This window comes from Ailuropoda melanoleuca, chromosome 15 (assembly GCF_002007445.2).
Source record: "Ailuropoda melanoleuca isolate Jingjing chromosome 15, ASM200744v2, whole genome shotgun sequence".
In the NCBI taxonomy this organism is placed as follows: Eukaryota; Metazoa; Chordata; class Mammalia; order Carnivora; family Ursidae; genus Ailuropoda; species Ailuropoda melanoleuca.
This window is the reverse complement of record NC_048232.1, coordinates 14,946,426-14,972,293: the sequence shown is the minus strand read 5'-3', so window position 1 is coordinate 14,972,293 and position 25,868 is coordinate 14,946,426. Positions and strand designations below refer to the sequence as shown.

At 42.6% G+C, this 25,868-nt stretch overlaps 2 protein-coding genes and 1 long non-coding RNA gene across 5 annotated transcripts in view; 2 read left to right on the top strand and 1 right to left on the bottom strand.

The window, feature by feature from the left end:
- RSU1 (Ras suppressor protein 1) overlaps positions 1-14,765 on the top strand; it is a 238,908-nt gene extending 224,143 nt beyond the window's left edge. The window contains exon 9 of the mRNA XM_034644158.1: positions 14,748-14,765. Coding sequence (XP_034500049.1) covers position 14,748 — 1 coding nt within the window. The 3' untranslated portion in view covers positions 14,749-14,765. The remainder of the gene's footprint in view (positions 1-14,747) is intronic.
- On the bottom strand, positions 2,045-17,921 carry LOC117796393. Its single transcript, XR_004620873.1, has 3 exons — positions 17,305-17,921; positions 13,890-13,970; positions 2,045-2,182 (listed from the first exon to the last, which is right to left on the bottom strand). It is a non-coding gene; the product is annotated as an uncharacterized LOC117796393 (long non-coding RNA).
- C1QL3 (complement C1q like 3) lies at positions 14,837-25,839 on the top strand. 3 transcript variants are annotated; one of them, XM_034644159.1, is made up of 3 exons: positions 14,837-14,854; positions 15,984-17,367; positions 23,166-25,838. In XM_034644159.1, exons 2-3 carry the CDS (start codon positions 16,780-16,782, stop codon positions 23,343-23,345), a joined length of 768 nt encoding a protein of 255 aa, XP_034500050.1. In that variant the 5' UTR covers positions 14,837-14,854; positions 15,984-16,779; the 3' UTR covers positions 23,346-25,838. The 3 variants fall into 3 exon arrangements, with proteins under 3 accessions (XP_034500050.1, XP_034500051.1, XP_019654600.2); XM_034644160.1 differs by lacking the exon at positions 14,837-14,854 and having other exon boundaries at positions 15,466-16,442; positions 16,701-17,367; positions 23,166-25,839; XM_019799041.2 differs by lacking the exon at positions 14,837-14,854 and having other exon boundaries at positions 15,467-17,367.
- The last annotated feature ends 29 nt before the right edge of the window (positions 25,840-25,868 follow it).

Sequence of the window (25,868 nt, the reverse complement as noted above, 5' to 3'; positions counted from 1 at the left end):
GCTGCCCTAACAAAGTGCCATAGATTTGGGGGGCTTTAACAACAGAAATTTACCACGTCACCGTTCCAGAGGCTGGAAGTCCAAGCTCAAGGTGTGGGCAGGGTTATTTCTTCTGAGGCCTTTCTCCTTGGCTTGCAGACGGCCGTCTCCTCCCTGTGTTCTCACATGGTCTCCCCTCTGTGGTGTCCGTGTCCTAATCTCCTTTCTTATAAGAACACTACAATAGTTCCATTGCAATAGCACCCACCCTGATGACTCATTTTACCTTAACTGCCCCTTTAAAGACTCTGTCTCCAAATACAGTCACATTCTGAGGCACTAGCAGTTAGAATTTCGACATATGAACTGGGGGAAAGAAAAAATTCAACAAAAACAACAGCTTTGTGAACCCAAGTCTTCCAGAATTGTAAATCAGACCGTGTCCATTCCATCCTCCTGCCTACATTGAGGCCCCTTGAATGAGAGAGGCCCCTAATGTAAGCTGTGGACTGTAGTTAATAGTCGATATTGGTTCATCGGTTGTAGCAAATGCACCACACTGATGCAAAGATGTTAATTATAGGAGAAGCTCTATGTGGCCGGGGGCGGGGGGTGGCGGTACAGAGGAACTCTGTGCTTTGTGCTCTATGTTTCGGTAAACCTAAAACCACTCTTTTAAAAAAGGCTACCGATTTTTTTTAAGGACAAATCCTATATAAACATTAAAACAAAAAAAAGACCCCTCTAATGGCTGCACATTACCAGATACTATGAGGAGCTGCCCTCTTTCTGTGTCTCTGACCTCCTCTGCCCCTGCCACACTGACCTTCCTTGTGGTTCTAGAACATGTCAGTCTGGTTCACAGTGGAGGGGCTTTTGCTTTGTGCTTCCTCAGCCTGGATTCTTTTTTCCTCCCCTGCTTTTCCAGCTCTCAGTTTACAGGTCACCTCCTCAGGGAGGTCCTTCCTGACTGCATCACCTACGGGAGCCCACAGAGCACTGTCCCATCCCCTTGCATTTATTTTCTTCACAGAATTTATCCTTGCTTATTAGGTTTTATTTCTGTGTCTGTGATCTGTTTGTTCCTTTTCTGCCCCTGGGTTCTTGTTCTCACTGAGTCCTCCCTGACCACTTACTCCCATTTCCTCCAAGGCCTCCCGGTCCAAGCCTCCATCTGACCTGATCAAGTGCAGCAGCCTCCTGACTAGTTATCAATAAGATACAAATGAAGATGAGCAGGATCCTTGAAGATGATTCCAACAATTGGGTCCTTTCGGCCCGATCTGGATTTCATTTCATACGCAAGGATTTCCACCCCCCACCTTTTTCTCTTGAACAGCATAGCTTTAAACACAAGGAAAAAAAAAAAGAAAAAGAAAAAGAATGCCCTTCTTCCCATAAAGATCTTTGTTTAGCATTTAAGATTTAACATCTTGGAACTGTTAGGGTAACCACCTGAGTTGATCTCAGCTGGTATAGTTGAGAAAGGTGATCCTGAGAGCAGCGAGAATTGATGAGGCAATTTAGAAAAAGATGGATTTAAAAACACTGAGTGTTCCTGGTAGATTTTGGAGCACAGGTGTACTTTCTTCTATTTGGAAAGAATCTCAAAGAAAAGCTGTCCAACGCAGTACATTAGCTGATGCATGGTAACAGCTCTTCACTTAACCCCAAGTAAATGGGCTTTAGTGGGAGGTTTGAGAGGTAGGGGAGAGGGCCAGGGATTTTTGTGCCTCTTTTCCTGAAGGGAAAGACCCCTCTTTTTTCCCAAAAATTGTCACAGGGATGAATGAGTTCATGGTTGGGGGTTTTGTATTTGTTCTCTTTTTTGTGTGTTTTGTTTTGCAAACAACAGAAACAAACTCAAACCAGCTTAAACAAACAAGGGGGAATTGATGACAGGGGACACAGAGGTGCTGTGGAAATGAAGGATAGAAATGGAAGTTGGCTTTAGGAAGATCCTGGAAAGTCTTCAGGGCTCCCTGTCACTGCTCTTCTCTTCCTGACTACATATTTCTTTTCTTTCTTCGTGAACTGCCTTTCCGTCTCTGGGCCACAAAAGCACCAATCACCCTCCTTCCATCACCTAAGTATACAAAACACAAGTGTTGCAGCCCGTAGAGGCTGTCATGAGTCTCAGTCTCAAACCATGTTCCTGGGAGAAGTCATCTTCATGGCACGGTGTTCATCTCTGGTCCAGGATCTGTGACCAAGGGAAAGAGGAGAGAGACTCAGTACACACTCACTGGCTTTCACCTCTGTGTTCTGTACATTGTGGAAGTGAGATGAAGGCTTTGGGAGTGAGAGAAACCTCAGCGAAGGGGAGTTTCTGGGAGCTGCACTGGTGCTCCTCAGAGCCCCACAGTGTGTGCGGACTCATCATCCATCCAAAGATTTATGGAGCCCCTCCCACAAAAGGGCAGATTTGCTGGCACGGAAGACAACTCCTGCCCTCTAGAAGCTGGGAAGCAAAGTATGCACATATGGAAATTTCGGGCAACATGCAAATAGGACATTTTAGGATGAAATATTTATTGAGTACCTGCCATGTACAAAATACTGCAGGTCGTTAGGGAGTGAGGGTGCTAGTAACTAGCTGCCCCCTCCTTGCCCAAGTTCTAAACCCACTGAGAAATAATATAAAGCCAGCAGAGACCCAAGTGCTGCCTTTATTACTAATAAAGGCTAGGTTGGGGGAGGTAGTTTTTATCTGCAGTTAAACGGGCTTCCTTTGCTAAACCACGGAATTAGAGATTGGTGGAGCCAAGCATAGGGACTGGTATTCTAAACTCCACATATTAAACACCTACTACACACCAGGCATTGCTCTAGTTACAGAGATAGAGCAGTGAGCAAAATTAAGTTTCTGCCCTTACCAACTTGACTTTCTAGTGGGGAGAAATCTACAACAACAAAAGGTGCGGATATATACACCTGTATGAGTCTGCTAGGGCTGCCATTACGAAATACCACAATCTGAATGGCTTTGAAAACAGAAATTAATTTTCTGACAGTTCTAGAGGCTGGAAATATGAGCTCAAGGTGTTGGCAAGGCTGGTTTCTTCTGAGAGCCATGAGGGTAGGATCGATCCCAGGCCTCTCTTCTGGCGTTGCAGATGGCTGACTTCTCTCTGTGTCTTCACTTGGCCTTCACTCTGTCTTAATCTCTTATAAGGACACCAGTTACATTGGTCTAGGGCCCACCTCATTTCAACTGAATCACATCTCTGAATATCCTTTGTCCAAATACAGTCATGATCTGAGGTCCTGGGGGTTAGGACTTCAACATATCGACTTGGGGTTAGGAGACACACTTAGGCCCCTAATAGCATGATCAGGAAAATCAAAGCAGGGTTATAGAGTTTTGATGGATAGAACACTGTTTTAGACAGGCAAGACATTTCCAAAGAAGTAAACTTTGAATACAAGCTTTATTTTAATAAATAGTAAGGCCTTTGAAGACACTCCAGATGGGGTAACAGAGCAAGGGGTTGGGCATGGAGTGTGTGTGAGATATGTCAGCAGGAGGTGAGGAAATCTGGGGGGACTCAGAGGAGGTTTTTTCGGTAGTAGTAGAAATCAGAGTCGTCCACAGGGTGTAGTGAGGTGATAAATTACACTTATCTTGAGGTTAGGAATTTGGGATTTATCTTGAAACAACTAGGCTAAGAGTCCTTTGAAGATTCCAGGAAATAGGAGGAACAATGAACACAGTCTCTTGGGAAAAAGAATCTAAACTCAGTAAGTAGAATGAATGAGAAGTGGGACCGGCTGGAGGCCAGGGGATTGTGCAGAAAGCTATTAGGAGGGTCCTGGCGTGTGGTCATAAAGACTTGCTCAGATAGCACTTGGAGAAAGAGAAATTCAAAGTTAGAGATAATTTTGAAGGAAGACTCTACCAAGTCAAAATCAGCATGCAAATCTGTAAGTTACATGAAATAAGTCACACTCATTAAACTCCCTGGAAATGGTTACCTGGAGTAGAGCTATGTTCATATCTATAGTTCATCTGCTGCTACAATTAAAATGCAGAAAATGCAGTCAAACTTGGATTGGAAATGCTGAGCAGGTCTCCAGGCTCAAGGGATGGCTAACTCCTGGCCAGGCAAGCGGTTGGGATTTTCAACATGCCTTTGTCGCTCAACCAATATCCACATCAAGACCATTAGTTATGGGTAGGAGTGTGTCCTCCCAAAATTCATACTTCGAAGTCTTAACTCCCAACTGCCTCAGGATATGGTGGTATTTGGAGACAGGGTATTTAAAGAGGTAATTAAGGTAAATGAGGTCATTGGGGTGGACCCTAATGCAATATGACTGGTGACCTTATGAGAAAGAGAGTAGGAAGCAGACACGTGCACGAGGGGAGACCATGTGAGGATGCAACAAGAAGAATCCTGCTGATGCATTCATCTTGGACTTCCAGCCTCCAAAACAGTGAGACAAACAATTTCTGTTGTCTAAGCCTCCCAGTCTGGTACCTTGCTACAGCAGCCCAAACGAATTCACCATTCTGTTCTGATGGCCACTTCTGAGCATGCCTGAGAGTTCTAGGAACCTTCCTTGATCATCTTATTCTCATATTTTTCTTACAGCCAATGCCTAGCCTCTTTACTTCAATTTAAGTCCAGTTTCTCTTGTTCTCTCCATTAACAGAGGAAAAGGATTCCGATCACCCTCATTGTGCTGCCCCATCCGATACCTAGGCACTAGTCACCTGTGGTTACTTAAGTTTAACTCAATTAAAATTAAATACAATTAAAAATTCCGTTTCTCCAGCACCAGCCACATTTCAAGTGTTCAGAAGCCCCATGTAACTGGTGACCACCTTATTGGACAGCACGTAGACAGAACATCTCTGTTATCACAGAACGTTGTACTGGACAGCGCTGGGATAGAAGAAAGCTTAACCCTTCCTTCAAGCCCAATCTGTTGTATTTATTAAGGTTCTCTCCAGTGTAAGCAACATAAACCCACAGTTGGTAAAATAAGGTTTAAGAAATGGGATAGGAAGGTGGTGGTGGGTCTTACTGGGAAATATCAAATATCCCACAGGATCAGAAGGAGAGTTGAAAGGACAAAGGGCTGCTCCAAGGACTTGGACAGTAGGCTTTTGTGGGCCTTTCCTCTATGGAACTATATCAATTTCCACATCTTCTGTGCTGTATCTCAAAGATCAGGAAAGAGAAGCCGAGTGGCCCATTTTGAGACAAGAGTCCACTCAGCCAAATGAAGCTGATGAAGAGATGGCAACAGGGTGTGAAAGGACAAAATGGCCACATGATGTCCATCCTGGTGTCTTCCCAATGATACTGAAGAGTCACTGTGAGTGGAAGTGCCACCTCTATCAGGGCACTGTTCTGGATAAATAAGATATTTCTCTAGGGGTTGATCCAGAACCTTCCATTGCATAGTAAGCATTGTGTATGCTTTATCTTTACTTTTTGTAGGATGCAAGCAGCAAACATGTTGGTTTCCTTTACCTATTTTGACAAACATTTACTGAGGGCTTGCTTGGTGCACAGGTGCTGGTATAGATGCTTTGGGAGATATAAAAGGGAATAAGGTATGTTTTGTTAAAAATATATCTAGTCCCCCAATAGAAACTTGTTCTATACAAAACTGAATAATCTGGGAACTGAAAGAAGGCTAGTTTCACTGGATTCTTTGCCCCATCCTTTCCCAACCTTAATAAATATTTTTATTCTTTTGCTGCTTCATCACTATGAAAAATCATACAAAATACACAAGAAACTCTCAAAGCTAAGGCCCTCCCTTCCAAAGCAACCACATTTACTTTAACCAGTTCTGATTGCCAAGATCAACTATAATGACATCTTGCCAAAGCCCACACTTCCGTTAGTGAGGAAAATCCTGTAATTTTCCACTTTCATGAATAGTTTACCCAAAAAGAGTTTTCCAACTTGAATCTTGTACATTTTATTTAAGTCAGCGTACATACGCCCCTATCATCCCATGACACTGAGCACTATGATTGCAGTTAAATTCCTCACAAAGATTTCAAATCCCCTTAAAATATGCTATCTACCATAAAGAGGCCACTTCATTTCAGAGAACTCAATTTAGATTGAACTCTCTCCTACTTTCAATTAAAAAGTATTACGCAAATGAATCATTAAAATAATTGCAGTTGTGGTTAAAAAATTAAATCACTAATGATTCCAAAATTAATAATCGGAAAACAAAGGGAGGAGTATATTGAGTGGATGACAGCAAAAATGAATCTCCAGGCCAACAAAACAGTGAAGATTTTAATTTGGAGTTGCTCTACTCCCAGAAATCCATTCATAGCACACATCCATCAAGTCCTGATGAATACGAAGGAGCATGGTTTATCATGCCACCAGAGCCCTAAGGATGTCCGTGCATTTGGCATTGGTCAGAGGAAATGGCAGACACCTGTATGGTGACTCTTCACTGTTCCTCTCCTTCCCCTTCCTCCCTATTGTTTATTTCCAGTTGCCCTGATAATAGTGTAATTGTCATTTCAAAGGGATTCCAGTTCTTTAGATAGGCTCACATTGCTTCAAAGTCTGTTTGTGACCATGATGAACCATAAACGCTGAACATAAACGGCTGCCATATTTGAAGCTTGAGTTATTCAGAGAAAGCCGGTCTGTAACACCCTCAAAGAAAGAAAATCAGCAAGTCATTTTCCTCTCTCATTCAGATTCCCCTTTACTAGTTTAAACCACCTATATTTATTCTTGCATTTTTTATCTCACTGGCTCTGTTCCCTTTTGTGTCATGAAAGAGTATTTATTTTCCCCCTTTGTATTATGTACTGTTTATCGCTTCGTAAGAGCAGTTTGCCTTTTATCTTTTTGCTGATGGGAGACTGTTACCTTTTGAATGGTTTCTGGTCCTGGGGATGAATGCACCCATCCTGGGGATGGCATTACCAAGTTCATTTGCATTTCACAATACATATTTCTATATTTGTGTGTAGATCTAAGAGGAGCTGAAAACCATTAAAATTCCTACTATTCTGCATGCTCAAAAATCTTCAGAAAATTCATCAGCTGTGTCGGGAGTACTGGGGTGCTTTTACCTTGCATACACGAGTCTGTATTTTAGAGATCGTGTGTAAATATCCAGTGGCTCAGTACAGGCTTCATTAAGGCATTACTAGGGTTGACAAAAATACTCTTAATTATAAGTTACCAATTCAAAGTGAAGGGAGAGAAGTGATTTTTGTATTTGCGGTAAGTAGCTCAGTGCTTGCAATTCACAGCGGTGCATAGGCTTGGCGGTCTTTCATATGAATAGTTCCTGGTGTTTATGAATATTGTTATCAGGCAATATCTGCAATCATTTTGTTTTCCAAATTGAACACTTAGGTGTAATTTAGTTAACTTCCTATCTGCTCACGGTTGTGTTTTTACAATATAAGTAGTAACGCTTTTATATTTGTGTAATTCACGGGTCAAAATATTGTCGGCATGACTTAGGAACAAATCTGCCAAATGGTTCAACTTTTCTTTTTTCTGTAGCTCGTCACATTTGACTGATCTTCTCAAATTACATACTAAAAAGAAACAGAAATGTGGAGTTTATTTGCATTTGTTTTCGCCGAGCTTCGTCACTCTGATGATAGCATTTACTACACTTCGGATTTTTATTTGAAAATGAGTCGTCACCCCTTCTGGTTTGAACTGCACCCTCTGCTCTTCAACCCATTCATTCTGCTCTTGCTAATTGTGTATTTTCTGGGAGTACTGTTTGCTGCTTGTTCAGCATGTCAGCTTTCTATGAATGAATTTCAAGATGTATTAGGGTTGGTAAGCTGAATTAGATTTGGGCTGCTTCAGTCTCTCACTGGGGAACTTTTCTTCATTTTCTGGGAAGCTGTCTTTGACTGTTTTTCATGATACAGTTTCATACCTCTCAATAAATGCTTAGAGTTTGATAATTTAAAAAAAACTCATTCCCCTGAATGTTGAATTATTTCTTTTAATAAATCATAAAATGAAGATAATTCATGAGGTTTCCCTTTTTGCCTTGGCTATTGGGGAACCCAGAAGTATTCTATTTTCTTTTTTTTTTAAAGAAGTATTCTATTTTCTATATAGCAGCCGCCATCCTTGATGTCACACTTATGTGCTATTCTTTCTCCCTAGTCTCCAGCCTTTCTTTCTGCCACCTCACTGTACTACTCTTGTTTTGATTTTTAAGGAGCTATTTTGTGTTTTTCTGGTTAGAAATGTCAAATACTTCTTTGGAACTCGGTGAAGTTTAAAAAGAATTAATATGATCATTCTGTATTTTAGAAGAAATACATTGCCTCCATTTCTTGACAGTAGATAGAGTGGGCAGGATACCTTCCCATGAACCTTAAAGAAATGAGGGGAAGAACCCCATAGGAGATCCTCTGGGTCTATAGTTTGGGTGCTTCATATGGCCATCCTCTTGGGCCAGAATCCCTGAGGAATCCATGTTCTCTTTCAGTAATCACAGGTGAATTTTTGCTCCCCACCATGCACATGGTATGAGACATTTTGAAGATACAGTAAGCAAATATAATCGCTGATTTCAACTATTAGAACCGGGCCTGCAAGTATCCCTTCTGGGAGATGAACAAGTATTAGGTATACCATCTAAGGCCCTAATACATTTTTTAAAAATATTTATTTATTTATTTGCCCACGGAGGGGTGGTGGAGGGCTGGGAAGGCACAGAGGGAGAGGGAGAGAAGCAGACTCCCCACTGAACATGGAGCTAGATGTGGGGCTCAATCTCGGGACCCTGAGATCAGGACCTAAACTGAAATCAAGAGTCGGACCCTTAACCACCCACCAGAGCCACCCAGGTGCCCCAGCCTTAATCCATTTCTAACTCTGAGTCTTATACAAATTATTTCTCAGCTCCTTATTGTTCCTTCTTTTACAAAGATTTAATACTAATCTGGTTCTTAATCAAACGTTTTTGGCTGTTTAAGCGTTTCCAGTCTTTTAGGGAAGTCTTGTCCTTGGAAATATCCAATTTCCAATCCGGTCTTGTTCACCACATCCAGAAATCTTACAGAATTCTTTTAAAGTTATGCTGTCCAATCCTGGCATTTCTCTCAGTCACAGGGTTGGTGGGGGGGAGCCCCACTCCCACGCCTCAGCAAAGCAGCAGGAGGGAAGCACAGTGAGACAAGGACACGTTACCGGCTCTGTAGGCACCAAGGAGGCAGGGGGAAGCGAGGGGGTGTGGGGTGGGAGTCAGTGGGAGGAGGGATGAAGGAGATGGCTTTGGAGCTGAGGGGCAGGAAGTTTGAAAAAGGGATAATATCCGGAGGAGGAAAGAGGAGAAGGAGGAAGTCGGTTTTCAGGGTAGAGGAGAAGACAAGGACAAAGTGGGAAATGACAAGACCACTTCCGGCGTGATTGATGACCACTTCCGGTGTAATTAACCAATAACCAGAGAATGGATAACGAAGGGGCCGGGTATGAAAATCAAGGCTGGGAAGGCAAAGAGGGCTTGTGGCAATTTTCGAAGAGCCCGGCGTTCTGAGATTAAGTAGTTGGACTTTCCTGCCATGCGGACAAGGAAGAAGTTACTGTTTCTGGGCAGAGTGGTGACGCACTGAGCAGGTGCTGAAGGCAGATCATTGCACATGTGAGCGTGAAGCTGTCTGGTGATGGGAGAGGCTTCAGGAGGCGGAAATGGACAGTAGAGTCCAGTTCTTGTGGGTTTTAACTCCGTTCAATTGAATTACATTGAACACATTACTGAGAAGATAATAGAAATGACTTATCCAGAGAATTCATTCTAACTAGTACAAACACTGGATAAAACATTAGATTAGGGCCTTTTGAGCTTGTTCTGAATTTCTGAAGGAAAAGTTAATTATGTAGTTTAGACCTAATGCATGATTATATCTGAGAACCACACGTCTAAAATTCCTTTTAATTAGCTCCTTCTTTTTTTCTTTTTTCTATTCAAGGCCTTTTGTAAAAAAGACCATACCACCCTCAGCCCTGGGGGAAATGGGCAAAGAGGGCCTTTCAGTGGTCTGTGTAATGCTAGAATAAATATTCATATGTACTGGGGTGCTGAAATCATGTTATGGGGCTTTAACTTAGAGAATCCATCATGGGTAGCCCACTTCTGGCTCTCATTATCCAACTACTGAAACCTTCTGTCCACCCACAAAAACAAATCCTTAAGAGTAAATGTAAAGAAATCATATATATATGATGGCAAATATACACACATACATATATAAATGCATGATGGCAGCTACTGGATAATAGACATGCTCAGGGAATCCTCAAATTAGCAAATAGTCTTGAACTTTCTTTTACAAAAGCAGCCATTGGTGATAAAATGAACTTTTTTGCCTCTGCTCCTGCCCCTGTGAAGTTGCTAGCCTGCTGGAATGATCCAAACAAGACAGCAACAGACAATAAAAGGCTAAAAGACCCAGAATGATTAGCATCTGTGGAACAGCTCACACTGGGAATATTCCCATGTGCTGAGAGTTTTAGAAGCCTGAGTGAAGCCAGAGAACCTTTGCAGATATTGATGAGTGAGAAGATTACCGCTTGAATCTTGGACTCTCTAGGCAAAAGAAAAACATACCAACTTCATTTAAGTAGCACCAACTTTCACTGACTTTTTCCACTTTCCAAAGCCAAAGATAAAGTAATTAATAAAATTATGAATTGTTACCAGGTGCCTGGGTGGCTCAGTCAGTTAAGCAACTAGCTCTTGATTTCGGCTCAGGTCCTGATCTTGGGGTCCTGAGATTGAGCCCCGCATAGGGCTCCGCACTCAGTGGGGGGAGTCTGCTTGTGATTCTCTCCCTCTCTCTCTGCTCCTCCATACCCACATGCTCGCTATCTCTTAAATAAATAAGTAAATCTTTAAAAAAATAAATTGTGAATGGTTACAACTACTTTCAATGGGAAACGTTGAAATATACAACCACTTACATTCAAACATACAACTCCCTCATTTTTTTTTCACCTCCAGCTTATTACGGATCTAAACTACCTCTGCAATTTATTTTTAGGATTATGGTTTCAAATTGTATCTATTTTTAGATAGTTTAAGACTTTTCCCAAGAGGTTGCCTGAATTAGGGAAAGCTGTTATGTGTATTCACATACAAATACCCAAGGAATGCAGTATTTATTCCCAGGACAGATTGTTTGCATTTGAAGTGAGTTGCTCTGGGGTCACACTCATGTAGGAGTGGGGCCAAATGCACTTTCCCTTGATATTCATATCAACTCCAGCCCACTTTCTCTTAGAGCAAGATTCTAGGATATTCTAGAGTATCAGCTGCTCTTTGGCAGGGTCTGGCTCTGTCGGTGGTTCTCTGTAAGTCCTCTCAGGATTCATGATGCTTTAGATTTTTAAAAGAAACAAAACGATAAGACTACCCCAGTTCTTACTGCTGCCTGCTTGGTTGGTCTGTGTGCTGCACAGCTTCACAGCTGGGTTCCTAGGATGTATTTTCTGCTTGAAATTCCCTATGGTCTAATGGCAGCTGTGTTTAGTTTCTTTAATTCACCCATCTTCCTTGTATGGCTGAGTTATGACTGTCCCCTGGGAGGACTGGCTGACCCCTTAGATTTCATTCTTGGTAACTTTTCCTTCAGTTCTACATCAAATAGGGTCTTAGGGACTGAACATTCCACCCAGGGAAAGCAAGTATAAGATATCTTATCCATCCAAGAGATTTCGCCCTTGTATTGTTGATATGGCAAGAATTTGAGACCAACTTAACGCCATACATTGTAACCAAGCCTTACGTAAAGTGCTAATTACCATCGCCTTCTGACTATTCAATAATTTTCTGACAATAGACTTGCCAAGCTAGCTTTCCAACTCACTATCTCCATAGAGAGTTTTTTGTTGAAAATTCCCTGGTGTATGTGTTATGACTTAGGTGTCCTTCAGAGTGATTACTCTTCTGGCTAACTCAAAGCAGCCCTCTCTCGTTCACTTTTTTTGAGAATCATCATCCACAGTAATAGTTCCTGAGTAACTATCTCAATGATTTTTAAGGACACTTGCTACTTGTTGACTTGGGGAACTTTCCAGAGCAGGGGAAAACATGTTTTAATGCTTCGTATTAGGTTGTAAATCCAAACTCTTGGTCTGTCAAACTGCAGTGAATTCAAATTATTTTTGCTATAAAAATTTTTTTTTCTTACTTTGGAGAAGGGTGAAGTGATCCTTGTGTTGAGTTTTGTCTTACTTTGTTTTATATTATACGATAGTACACACAGGCAACCCTCCTGGAGAACTTGGGTGTTCTAATTTTGTCCAAATTTATGATATTTAGTATCCATTTGATGTCATTTGTCTTAAGTCTGATCCTTTAGCTTCCTTTACTAAGCCTGTGTTCTACCATCCAGCCCATATGCCCCCGCACTACTCAACAGCTCTACAACATCTGAACATGGACATTGACATTTATTGGGCTCTGGTTATGAGTCGGGTATCTTTATAATGATATGCGCTAACTTGCTCAGTCTTCACAACAACCATATGATTTAGGTATTAGTGTTATTCCCATTTTAGAGAAAAGGGAATTAAGCTTCAAGGAGATTAAGTAACTTTCATAGCAACTAAATGAGGAAACCAGGATCCAGATTAAGACCCATCTGATTCCAAAGCCATAAGGATATACTACTCCCCTACATTACTCCAAGCAGACCCTTTCTGGCTAGAAACCTATAACTCTTCAGTCAAAAGAGTGTATGTTCTGAAATATAATTTGGAGATCCAGGAATCAAAGGTAAATAGCTGAGCCCAGTCTCTGATTTTTTTTTTTTTACTCTTTTTATCTCTATTTCTGTAGATAGTCCTTGGGTTTGTTAACTCATGTTATTTTCCTCTTATAAATGCTATTTCTGGTTAAGTACTGCTGGATTTGGAAATCATTCTTATGACTAAAGATTTGTTTGCCTAGTAAGAGCCCAGTGTAGGGCTGTGCTGCCAGTGGGCGCTCAATAAAGATTAATGGATGGCGCTGCACGTCTGTGTGGGAGTTGTGTGGCTTTGGATCTGCTCGGTTCTCCGAAAGAGACAGAAATGATGCGGGAAGATGAAAATCACGGGATCGTCATCCAACCCAGATCTTGGGTTTCTGTGTTGGACTTTATGATCTGAACGGTCACAAAGGCCCAGGTGCAGAAGGAAATGGGAATATAGATCCTAGTGTTTTCTCAAGAAATGATTGGGAAAATTAAATCCCAGGGCTTGCTTCCAAGATTGATATCAACTTTGAGAGAAAACTTGCTTCTCTGATGAAGACTGAAGAGAATCAAATATTTCTTTTAATTGACACATTTTCTATTATTATATACATACAGAGATGATGAGTAACATGCGTATCAGATGGCTTATTCAAACTGTCAGAATAAGGGCTGAAGCGTGAGTAACTTTCCAGAGAACCTTCTGAGAAATTCAAGCGGTGGAAAGTGGCAGCAGCCAGCCATTAGTTCATCTACCACCCAGTCATCCCTGAACAACAACAACAAAAAAAACAAAAAACAAGTTTCTCCCAAAGCACATGGTGGGACACCTTTAGAGAAAAGGGAGGCGATCAATAATGTAAACTGACTTCACTCAAAAGCTAACTGTCCATGTGCCACCCAGGTTTGGGCACTCACTGGAAAAACAGGTCAGCCATGGGACCTGGGAAATGTTGCCTGCATCATGCATGATGCCTACAGAGCACTTTTCCAAATCTCAGCAGACCTGTAAGATGTTGGTGCCCTCACTTGCAAAACCAAGCTGTGCTTTGGCATTAAAGATGGTGGAAGGAGAAGCGCCTCCATTACTAGCTCCAGTCCCATAGGTCTGAGATTGCGGCGTAGAGGAGAGCGTAGCAGCACAGACACCGGATGGCCCTTACTTCTGCTCACAGCTGTGTCTCACACTTACCGTCTGCGAAAGTAAGCAGATACGGACGAGCTTTCTAGCATTCATTCCGACTCTACCATTTCATGGTATCCTCGGGTTCCTCTGTAAGACAAGCAGTCTTCAATGGAAGTGTATCTCGAGGTTCTAATTACTTTATTCAACTCTACCTTTTAAAAACTCCCCTTTTATCCCCCACTGGACTCTCTTTAGCAATGAAGAGGTCTTATGAATTTTGATAACTTGGTGCATTCGAAAAGAGTTTGAGTAATACATTAACCTCACGGCCATTCCCACCCTTTACTATCTTGTCCCCCAAAAGAAAGGGGACTTTTGAGAAGCAATCCACGTGGTGTTAGGAAAATAGGTATTGTGGCCAGGGCAGAACTTTCTATGTGTCTGCTGCTCAAATATATGAAAATAAGGTACCTCCAATAAACCAAAGTCTTATGCCCAAGCCAGACACACATTTCTGAAACCATTACCCTAAAAGTTAAAGGTTTGAGGAATGGGAAGCGCTCTTGTCCATTTGCAGTCAGAGGGAGAGAAAATATGGAAACCAGGGCCAGGCTGAGCTCCACCAGCCCGGGCCTCACTCTTGATTCTCCTGGAAAGACCTACAGGAGCTGCTGACATTTCTCTTAAAAGAATCAATGAATCTTGGTTTTCTTCTTCCTGCTCATTTGACCTTATTTCGTTTTGAAACAGAGAAGAAGGAAAGAAAGAACTAAATTGGCGTGGGGTGGAAGTTAGGCAGAAGGAACAGACAAGGAAGTGCTCCTGCTGTGGAGGCCACAGGCAGGATCCCAGGCCTCTGATCATCACTCCAGGATGTTATTGCTTGCTTGCTGTAGTCTTATTTGTTCTTGCTTCTCATTTCAGATTCTCGCCCTGATGTAATAAGTCACCATCTTCCCTGCCATCATCCCTGTATTGACAAGCAAATGTCATCCGCGTTTGATTGACATCCATTGCTCCTGAATGCAAAAGTATGATTTACAAATCAATTCCACTTGTTTATTTAAAGCTGTTCTTGTGTGTCTTATGTATTTGTTAGTGGGATAACTTGCTTATATCTACTCTGGGGGTTTTACATTAATATTACAAAACCAGGCTTTTCCTTCTCCCGCTCTCCCACTGCAAATGGGGCTCTTCTTTCTCATATTTTTCCTTTTTGCCCCATGCCTCAGTGTACATGCAGGAGGTGTGCTGTGAAGCCCAGAGGACACTTTTCATATCTTAGCAAAAGATCTTGCCCAGTACTTTTATAAAGGCTGCTTGGTTTGTCTTAAGACTTTTAAAGACATTTTAAAAGTGATTATTTCTCATTCATGTAGGGCAAGTAAATGCAACTTCGGGTCCAGTGGCTCCAATGGCAGCCATCTGGTAGCCAATGGTAGCTAGAACTGTAATCCTGTAAGTAGAGGACAGAGTATATTTCTCACCATCTGCAGCATTTGCTAAAAGAACCCCCAACCCCCACCCCATTATGTGGTGGGCCTGTTCATTCATAATCATTTGAAACGTCCTTTGGCTTTTCAACGCACCTTACTGTTCTCTGGAGAACATCTTATTTCATTTTAGAAGGCTGGTGAGGAAAACCATAAGGTTAAAAAAAAGCCATCTGGAAAATTCTGAAGGGCCCTTCTTATGTTAAAAGTGGCATTTCAAAAAACACCTGAAGCACCCGTTGATTGTGGGTGAGCCAGTAGAGAAATACTGTCAACGGAACCACCCTCTTTTCAACCTTCACCTCCAGCCTCCAACTGGCGCTGCCGGAGGTGGGGAAATAGAGGGCTTAGGTGTGACCTTCGAGTGCCCAAGACGATTGCACATCTGTCTCCCTCCCCCCAGGTATGTCCAGTGAGAGCGCTGCCATCACCTGGGTTCAGCAAGGGAGTATTCACGATCTCACTGTTCATCCATGTGCAGAGGGAAAAAAAGAGAGGCTGGGAAAAAAAAAATCCCACATTGTCAGAGTAATGCCAAACTCTCTCTGAGTGGGATGAGCAGAGCAGATGCTGCAGTGAGATGCCAAAGCGGCTCCCCTTCCTCTGTGCCTTGGGTGCCTATAAATTGCTCCGGCGCGCGTTTGTCAGCCTCCTCTTCTCCTGGCAGGTGGTACCCAGGCAGAATTCTGCGTTCAGTCTCTCTCTCGCTCCGCTCCCGGCCGTGAGGCGCTCGCCGCTGCTCACTAGCTCCTCCGCTCCAGCCCGGAGCCTCGCCGAGCTGACCGTGCCCGCCGCCTCTGCTCCGCGCACCCGGGGGGCGGCTGGCCCGAGCTCGCGCGGCCAGCGCCGGTCTTTGGGGGTGCGCGTCTGTTAGAGTTGTGGTGGTTGCAAAGGAGGGGGAGAAAGGCAGTGGAAGGGCGAACAGAGCAAGCGAAAGAAGAAAAGAAGGAGGCAGAAAAAGGCAACTTCAGACGGAAAGTTGGTGCGAACTGGCGCAGTCGGCAAAAACGGAAAAGTCGATCGCAGGCAGCGGCTGCATAAAAGTGTGAGCTGCCCGGGCCAGCAAGAGAGGCGGCGGCAGGCTCTGCCCTCCGGGTGGCCGCGTCGGCGCCGGCGGCAGCCACAGGTGCGAAGGGGCTCGCGGGAGGCGAGAGGGCGCCCTGCGCACCCCTCCCCCAGCCCCCACCCCCAGCCCGGGACTTCAGCTCAAGTCACTTGGCGTCCGAGCTCCCTCCCCAGCCGCAGCTTCAGCAGGGGGAGCAGGAGCGGGAGAAGGCGGGGAGCGGCCGGCGCGCGCCCGCCCAGGGGAGTTGGGGTTCGCAGGGGGTTGTTTTCGGCTCTGAGGAGGTCCCCGCCCAACCTTCAAAATTTTGTCCAAAAGCAGACAAGAGGATCGCCCCGCGCTGAGCCGGCTGGTGGGCAGCAGGAGGCGCCTGATCGCCGCCGGGGCGCTGGGGGTGGTGATGGTGCTGCTGCTGGTCATCCTCATCCCGGTGCTGGTGAGCTCGGCCGGCACGTCGGCGCACTACGAGATGCTGGGCACCTGCCGCATGGTCTGCGACCCCTATGGGGGCACGAAGGCACCCAGCACCGCCGCCACGCCCGACCGCGGCCTCATGCAGTCCCTGCCCACCTTCATCCAGGGCCCCAAAGGCGAGGCCGGCAGGCCGGGGAAGGCGGGCCCGCGTGGGCCCCCCGGTGAGCCCGGGCCGCCGGGTCCCGTGGGCCCTCCGGGCGAGAAGGGCGAGCCCGGCCGCCAAGGCCTGCCGGGCCCGCCCGGGGCGCCCGGCCTGAACGCGGCCGGGGCCATCAGTGCCGCTACCTACAGCACGGTGCCCAAGATCGCCTTCTACGCCGGCCTCAAGCGGCAGCACGAAGGCTACGAGGTGCTCAAGTTCGACGACGTGGTCACCAACCTCGGTAACCACTACGATCCCACCACGGGCAAGTTCACCTGCTCTATCCCGGGCATCTACTTCTTCACCTACCACGTCCTGATGCGCGGAGGGGACGGCACCAGCATGTGGGCTGATCTCTGCAAAAACAACCAGGTGAGTGCCGGCAGGCAGCGGGGTGGGCGGGGAGGGAGCGCGGGAAGGTACAGGCAAGAGGGAGGAGACCCCGGAAATGGGGGTGGGAGCCCGCGAAGGAAGGGCGCGGCAGCCCGGCTCCCGGGAACGGAGCAGTGGGGACGCTGTTACTCCCTGGGGAGGCGGGGGTCAGAAGCCAAAGCGGGTGCCCTGAGGCCTGGAGAGGGCGGGTCCCAAGCTACGACCTGCACTCGGAGTGCGAGAGTGTGAGCGCGACCCTCGAGGGTAGGGAAGCCGGGAGCTCGGTCCCCTGGACAGCTTGTGCACCAGGGAGTCCGGAGCAGGAAGCGACCCCCGGCTGTGGGATCCTCATCAGCGCAGGGTCGCTCTCAGGCTTTGCCTGGAGTAGGAGGGCCGGGGGAGCCCGGAAATGGGCGTGCCAGGGTGACAAACTCGGGGGAGAAAGGGGCCCGCGGGAGAAAGAAGGGAGCCGAGGAGCGAGTCCAAGTGTGGCGCGTCCAGGGCAGAAGAGGGACCGGGGACTCGCGGTGGCAAGTCCCCTGCGGCGTCCCAGACGGGGAAAACAAGCAAACGTCAAATGCAAGGCACAAACTCCGGGTTAGATTTCAGCTCAAGGAGAAGAAGGGGGAGAAGTAATGAGCGCTGATAACAAAGAGAAAGTTGAGACTCCTGTGTGTACTCAGCAAAACACGCACCCAAACACAGAATCCAGACTCCACAGGCTGGAATAGGAGGCCGCGCAGGAGGGCTAGAGGCCGAGCCGCCCCGGCCCGATAGGCCTCACCGCCAGGGAGCCCCCGGGCCGCCTGCGTGAGGGTCTTTTCAACCTTCTCCCAAGGCAGTGGCCTTGGCCCTGACTGTGAACTAGCCTCACATTAGCCCTGACGACTAGGACTTGCTCTCCTGAGCTGCTCAGCTCTGCCACCCGGACCACGGGTCTGCAGTTTTATGCTGGGGCCACTTTACCGTTTGCTTGAGAAATTCGCAGTCACTGCCAAACCAAAGTGTGTCTGAACTCTTAATCAGAAGAGGAATATAGTATTTGTAACTACCTGAAAGTGTCATCGGACCTGGGGCACGCGCTGAATCAGCAACCCTGCTCTGGGCCAGGCCTTATAACTTGCAGCCTGGGCTGAGTTCTCTGGCTTTGATTTTGCCAATTGTGTGGCACAGGGAATGGCCAAGTTAGATTTAACAAGGGTTCCTGGGCTTCAGGTCACCCGCGCCTTGAATTCAGACCTTTTCAGTCATAACTCAGGTTTCTATTCAGCAGCATTAAGGCAGGATTTCTTCCAAAGACCCAATTCAGTATCAGAGTTTTGTGGGTTTTTTTTTTCAAAAGTGAAAGACAGTCTAAATGTATAAGAAAGAAAGGACAAAAAATCCTGTCCCTCCCCCCTCCTCCCACCCCAAATTTCTAAAGGAATTTAGAAGTAAATAAATCAAGGATCCACAGGACAGGTAGAACCTTTAAAAAAAAAAAAAGGAAAAATGGCCACCAGGAGGCACTGACAGGGTTGTTATTATAGTTATTATGCATAAAAATAATATTAAGATAAATAAAAATTATTTACAGAGCAGTGAGATAGTCATAGGTAAATGGCTAAAAAGAGCATGACTCACTGTACCGAAATAGAGCTGTTCTATCACCTTTACAAAATGGTTTATGAACAGCCCCTTAGCAGACAGCGATGAGGCACCCGTTTATTTACAAATTGGCTCTCTTCTGACTCAAAGGTTAGGTCTGGAAAACACCGTCAGGCTGAAGGATTGATTTTAGAGGTATTACTTCAGATGGAATAATATTCAAGTTTTATCAGCCACTGAATGAAAACACTCACATCTTTAAATATCTGGAAATTGCAATTGCACAAAAAATCAGAGAATAATACATTTAAATTAGTTTCAAGGTTGCTGTCTCAACTGCTGAGCCCAGGTATATTGAAACAATTCCAAGAAAACCATTTTGTAGACACGTTCTAGGTGCATTTTGTTTTTAAAATTATTTCATTGTTTGGAGAGTCGAATGTTCCTTTGTATCATCCTAGCATGCACATCCTCCGAGGATCAGGAAAAAAATAAGGCAAAACAGCTGACCTTCTCATGTATAAAGCTCTCCATTGGCATTATTAAGCTGTTACTTCTTCAAAAGGTGTGCAACAAGTAATTCAGAAAAATATATGTAACAGCAAACAATATATTTTCAACTTCAGCATGGACTATTTTGGAAAATGGTTATTAAAATATTACTGTTAAGGAATTTTATCCCTAGACTGGAACTATTTTGTAAAGTCTGATCTGTAGACACTTGCAAATGAGAAATATTTTATAAAGCTTATTTTATTAATATTAAATAGTTTATCAGTGATTTTCAGTTATGTTCTTGTCTGATCACTTCTTAGAATGGCAGTTACCCGCCCTGAGCAGACCTAAGATGTTTCCATAAAACAGAAACTCAGAGATCCATGTCAGTGTAATGTTCTATGGATTAAGTGGATTTGAGAAGCACAAAAATTAAACTAAAAATGCAGTTCACTCTAGGATAGAGGAATGCCTCTGGACCATAACCATTTGAGAACCATTTTATTTATGCTTTGTGTTGAATGCAGGATCACAGATGGAAACATCAAAGGCCAGTAAATTAACCTGATGCACCACTTAACCTTTTGTTTATGATTCCACAGAAGTACAATGAAAATGAAATTATGAGAGCATCAGTAGCAATGAATTAAATTAGCAGATGTTACCATAAATATTGTCTCTAATGATAAACCCTCCCTAATAAGATAACGCTAAAGCCACACAAGCTCCTGCATTCTCACAAACATGCCACTGAAAGGATCACAGTTCTCATATTCCCCAGGAAACCATCAGCCCAAATTTAATCATACCATTTGTTGAGAGCCCATGACAGTGCATATGAAAGGTAGAAGTTGGACTCGAATGGCTTTACAGAGAGACAGGAAATATAATTTTAATGTGTTCGTATACCTTCAGCAGAAAAAACCTGAATTCAAAAATCACTATTTGAATACAGTCACTGTAATACCACTATAATAAGCCGCCGTAATCAAAGCTAAAACTGGCTTGAGATTAGAACTATAAAATAATGAAAGACCCGGTTTTATTCTAAGAATGTATTAATTAATTATAGCACCAATGAACATGAGCTATGTTAGAAACAATAGTTTGTGGGTTGATATTCATTTATTAGCGAGAGTAATGAAATGTCAAATTAATATATCTTTTTAAAAGCGGTGAAACACACACTACCGATCAAGCAGGATCTAAATAGTTAACTTATAATATGAAAAGATGTTAGAGTACATTTAGGCAGAAGTGGGTATATTGGGCTAAGGAAAGGATGCATCATATTCCCGGAGAAAATGCTGAAATCAGTGTACATTTAGGAACCTGAAGATAGCCTCCAAGGGGAATGCATTACCTTCCTCAGTAGTTTGATGGCTTAAAGGGAGGGTTGTTGGAAGTCACCGAGCCGATTACTAGACCTTGAAATTTCAAGTTCCATTATACCTTTACGGTAGGATCAGGTGAGCAGGCATACTAACATCACGCAAAGTACACTGGCGTATGGCAGTTAGTTAATTGGGAAAGTCTCGTGATACAGTATAGGTTAAAATCTTAAGAGAATCACTTTCATTAAAAAGCAATCACACAACAAAAGAAGTGAAAAACCAAGAGGGTAACCTTCCAGGCTGTGCGATCACACTAATGCATTTGCAGGTTTTTGTGGTCATACCTACAGAATAAAAATGGTCACATTGACATGGATTTCTGCTTATACCGTGTAGAATAAAAATTGCATTATATATATATTTAAGACTATTGTCTCTAAATCAAGGGATTTTAATTGAGTACTGGCTCCCAGATGCCTTTATATAGAAAACAGTGTTAAAACACGATACCCACAGAGCATATATTAAACACCTAAAGCACTAAATAAAATGTGTCTGCTTATTAACAATAGCTGAAAAGTATATGTATGGATTGCTAATTAACATATTACTGACATAGATAATTACTAATTTGTATTTTAATTTTTCTCACCCATTAAAAGTCCACGTGTTAAAAAAAAAAAAAAAAGATGAGGTCATAACAACGCTATCTTCCTTGTAGATTTTTTTCCCAGGGAATTAATGACTAGATGAAATTAATGAATCAAAGCACTCAACTCTTACAAACTTATGATTAATTTCTAGGAAATATTATGACATGAAATTGTATTATTACTTAACGGTCCAAACAGATCTCCTCATTGAATTAGTGTATACATTTGAGTCAGTGTTTCAGAGCCTAATTGCATGGTATACTCCTTTCACTGTATTAGACTCAGCACAGAGTTAAGCAATTCTAAATCCTTTAGGCCCCTTTCTCCTTTTGCTATACGATATCCAGAAAAATTTTTTAAATACTACTCAAATTACTTTACAAGTTCAGCAGTGTCAAAGAGCCTTCTCCTTTTTTAACATTTCAGCATTAATGTGAGAACATACCACATGAAAATTTAATTTGAAAACCTATCATTTGAGTTTTGAAAGAAATGCATGGAAATTCTTGACTTATGTCTCATTTGCCTCATTTTGCCAAGTGACAAAATCCAGCATATTGTACCCCAAGTCATGCATTATTACATAATGCAGGTTTACAAAACCACTAAATCACTTGCTATGTCACTCGGGGAAATACCATTATAGTGGAATAGAAACAAGCCACAGAGTAGATGTTTTACTGAAATAAATCAAACACAAGTCTGCCTATTGAAAATTTTTTTCCAAGGCAAAATCAAAATATAGCTAAATGAATAAGAAGCCTAATTTGAGTTGAGGATGTGACAGAATGTCCATATTACTTGAAATGATAGGCAATTTGACTGTTTGCAAATGTCTGTCAACCCACTAATGAGATCACAGACTCAACACCAGTGGATTATAGGTAACTTCCATCCTCAAAGCAAACCACACATTTTTAGAATCACCTAAATGGAAAAGAGTAATAAATCAGATCATTAAAAGATTTTAGAAATTTTAGAGGCCTCAAAGCTCAGTTCCTTCTATAACTTTTAGATATGTTGAAATTAAATGATTTCTTTAAGTGCACACATCACAGGGAAGTAATAAAAAGGCACAATTAGAAAAAAGGAACTCTGCAAACTTGGGTGATGTTTAAATGAGGTTTCTGGCAAAAAAAAAAAAAAAAAAGGCTTTACCTGAGTTAGATTTCAAAAGCCCCAAATCAAAAGGCTTTCTTCTTTTTTTTTTTTTTCTTTCTCGCTATATAGTAGAGTTGGAGTCGTGTTATTTCTGAGTCTCAACTGCTAAGGATCTCCATTTTCTAATAAGCGTGGGGACCAGCTGAAGTTTGGATTGAACCTCTGTCCTCGTAAACAGTTGTTTAGAATATTGCTAATTGGCCTAAATTAAAATGCAAAAAATTACCCTTGTTTCCATTTCCAGAAGTGATCAGGCCTAGAGATCCAAGGAATGAGGAAAAGTGCTGATTTAGGAAGAAACTAGCTTGGTGTACGTTGTTTAGGGCACACAGTAGGAAAAGACTGCTGGCATGACTCTCACGATAGCACCTTCTAATCTTTTCTGCTCCTCCTTTCCGGCGACGGAGTTGAAACTGTTACAAAGATCTAGAACCCCACCGCCCAGGCAGATTCTCCCATGCTGAATTCCGTGTTATGGCACAGGTCGGCTTCTGATGCTTGCGAATGGCACAAAGGAAAGCCCTCGCGTTCTCTCCTACAGAATCTAATTCTCGTTTGTTTCACGTAGGTGCGAGCTAGCGCCATTGCCCAAGACGCGGATCAGAATTACGACTATGCCAGTAACAGTGTCGTTCTTCATTTGGAGCCAGGAGACGAAGTCTACATCAAATTAGATGGCGGGAAAGCCCACGGAGGAAATAACAACAAATACAGCACATTTTCTGGATTTATTATTTACGCTGACTGATAACGCAGAAACTAAGCTTGCTGTTCTGAGTTTGGACACTGGATTCGTATGGCTAACGTCAGTGAATCAAGGATCCCAGGGGATGCCGGTTGCGGGGCACCTCAGTTGTGTATATGTGGGGAATTCAAATGCTACCTGACTCACATCTGTATACTCAGAAACATTATGTAAAAAAAAAAAAATATTAAAAGCAAGATAAGCAGATGTGTTATCCACTACCGCCAAAGCAAATACTCCCCCTTATCGTTAGTGTCCATGTGAATGAAGTCCTATATAGATCACAAATTTTTATAGAGAAATCTAAGACACTGAATTATTTCTCCAATATATATGATACTTTGGTGTACTGTGATCTTGCTGCTTTTATCCATATGTCAGCTTTGGTTCTCGTGAGTTTACCTGCTTATTATGATACTTGGAGTCCATTCATAGTGTGGGGAGAATAATTTTACCCTGCAGGAGAAGGTCTGATTGAAATAATGCTGCTTGTCCCCAAAGAAATTGTTTGCCTTGTACTTTTGTTAACTTTGGAGCTAGTCCTGGGAATGATTCAACTTCAAGCCTTAACCTGGAATTTTCTGGATTTGAGGGAATTCCCAAGCCTATGATCATTTTCACATTTTCTTTTTCTTGCGAATTTTCTTTTCTCTCTTTTCTGGTGATAGTCTTTAAAAATAGAGATCGAAATTGTATCATAGGATTATCCTCTAAGTGTGAAAATGTGTAATTATGTATGGTATTTAGAAAATCCCCTGTGTGTCCATTTTGTCAATAGAATGCGTTTAGATTTACTTAGAAAGTCAGAGAAATTTATTCTTTGGTGTTAAATCAGACTGAGGCTTTTGCCTCCTTTGGAACAAAGATTATTCATAACCCAATGCACAATGGTTTAATTTGAGCTACTGCATGAGTCATCAAGGGGACACTAAGTAAGGCCTTCAAATAGTTACTACAAGTCGTGGCCTGAGGTTATTTCAAAATGAACAATTTCACATATAACCAATAAGACAACAAAGTGTATATATTTTATACAAATACCTGCTACATATACATGTATTTGTGTGTACATACACACATACACATACACACGTTAGATCAAAAATAATATATTTGTGGCTTCAAACCATAGGCACAGTGGCTGTATAGCCTCAAAAATTTAATTTAAAAGAAGTATGTGTCTATATAAACACAAACATGCGTAAATTATTTGACTTATTTTGGATCGAAATTTATTTTGGATTACAAAAGTATATGGACCAGCAAAATAATTTAAACGACTTCTCTTTTAAGAGTTACCCAGAAAATTAAATTTTATTAGGTTAAAATGCCCTATACATCATACGTCTGTAAATTAAGCCTATGGTTTCTTTATTACCATATGCCAGTCAATACTTACACTGCATTCTGTGGCAGACTGTTAATACTAGGACTGCAGAAACAAAGTGGCTCTCTTTTGCAATGTTTATGAATTATATGCATTTGAATTATCCATTTTTTTTTTCTTTTTTCTCAGGTGGATTAAAGCTGACAGTAAAGTAGATGCTGAGAGTAGTGCAAATCATTTCTCTCTGGTTGAAATACACTGCCAAAAGCCATCTCTTTAATCTCAGAAAAGAATTAAAAATGCATGTGGATATATCCTAACTATCAGACAACTTCCACTATTACAATGAAAAATCTGTTCCCCTTCTCAGTTGCCTTTGAAGACTCTTTGAACAAGTAGATTCGAAAAACAGGGATTTAAAAATCTGCTTGTTTTACTGGTGAAGGACATTTGCATTTTTTCATTTAAAGGAATTAGTTTGTTCTCCTGGCTTGTTCGTCTTGGGTACTTTCTGTTCTGACACACAGAAAACTTGATCATCTTTGATCCACAGAAATATCTTGTATTTAGAAAACCTCAACTTTCCGAAAGAGTTACGCACGGTGTTCCCATCCGAAGGTGCTGTTGGCTTGGTTTAAATGCCTTGGTCTGAGTAACCGTCATGATTTTTATGATTAAAAACACTTAGCCTATTCATTAAGAATAGTGACTAATTCTGTTTGGCCTTTCTAATATGTTGGATAACTCATAGAGGAGTTGCAATGGATTTATATCTGTTTAAACAATATATATTTATCAGAGAGGGATTGGTAGCAAGGGTTTGGAGATTTTTTTTGGGGGGGGGGTAACAAAGAGCATAATGAGGAATCAGCCAAAAGATTAATTTGTAAACAGCAGTGCACGTCTTCTATGGGTTTTAAAAAGGCTTTATTTACACCAAACATCAGGGCTGGGTACCTTTTGAAGAGTTGCCTGTGGAATCAGAAGGTCATTTCTAATAGATCTGACCTTTTCTTCGGATAACTAAGCATTATTTTCTCTGTTTAGACCCAAGGAGAAAAACAAATAAAAGATAAAGGAAATAAAGGGAATATATATAAGGCAAACATTTCTTTTTTTGCATTATATATTATTAATTAATTAAACTGTGGCCTTTGTTATTATAAATGTAATGATTCATTAAACTATATTATGTAATA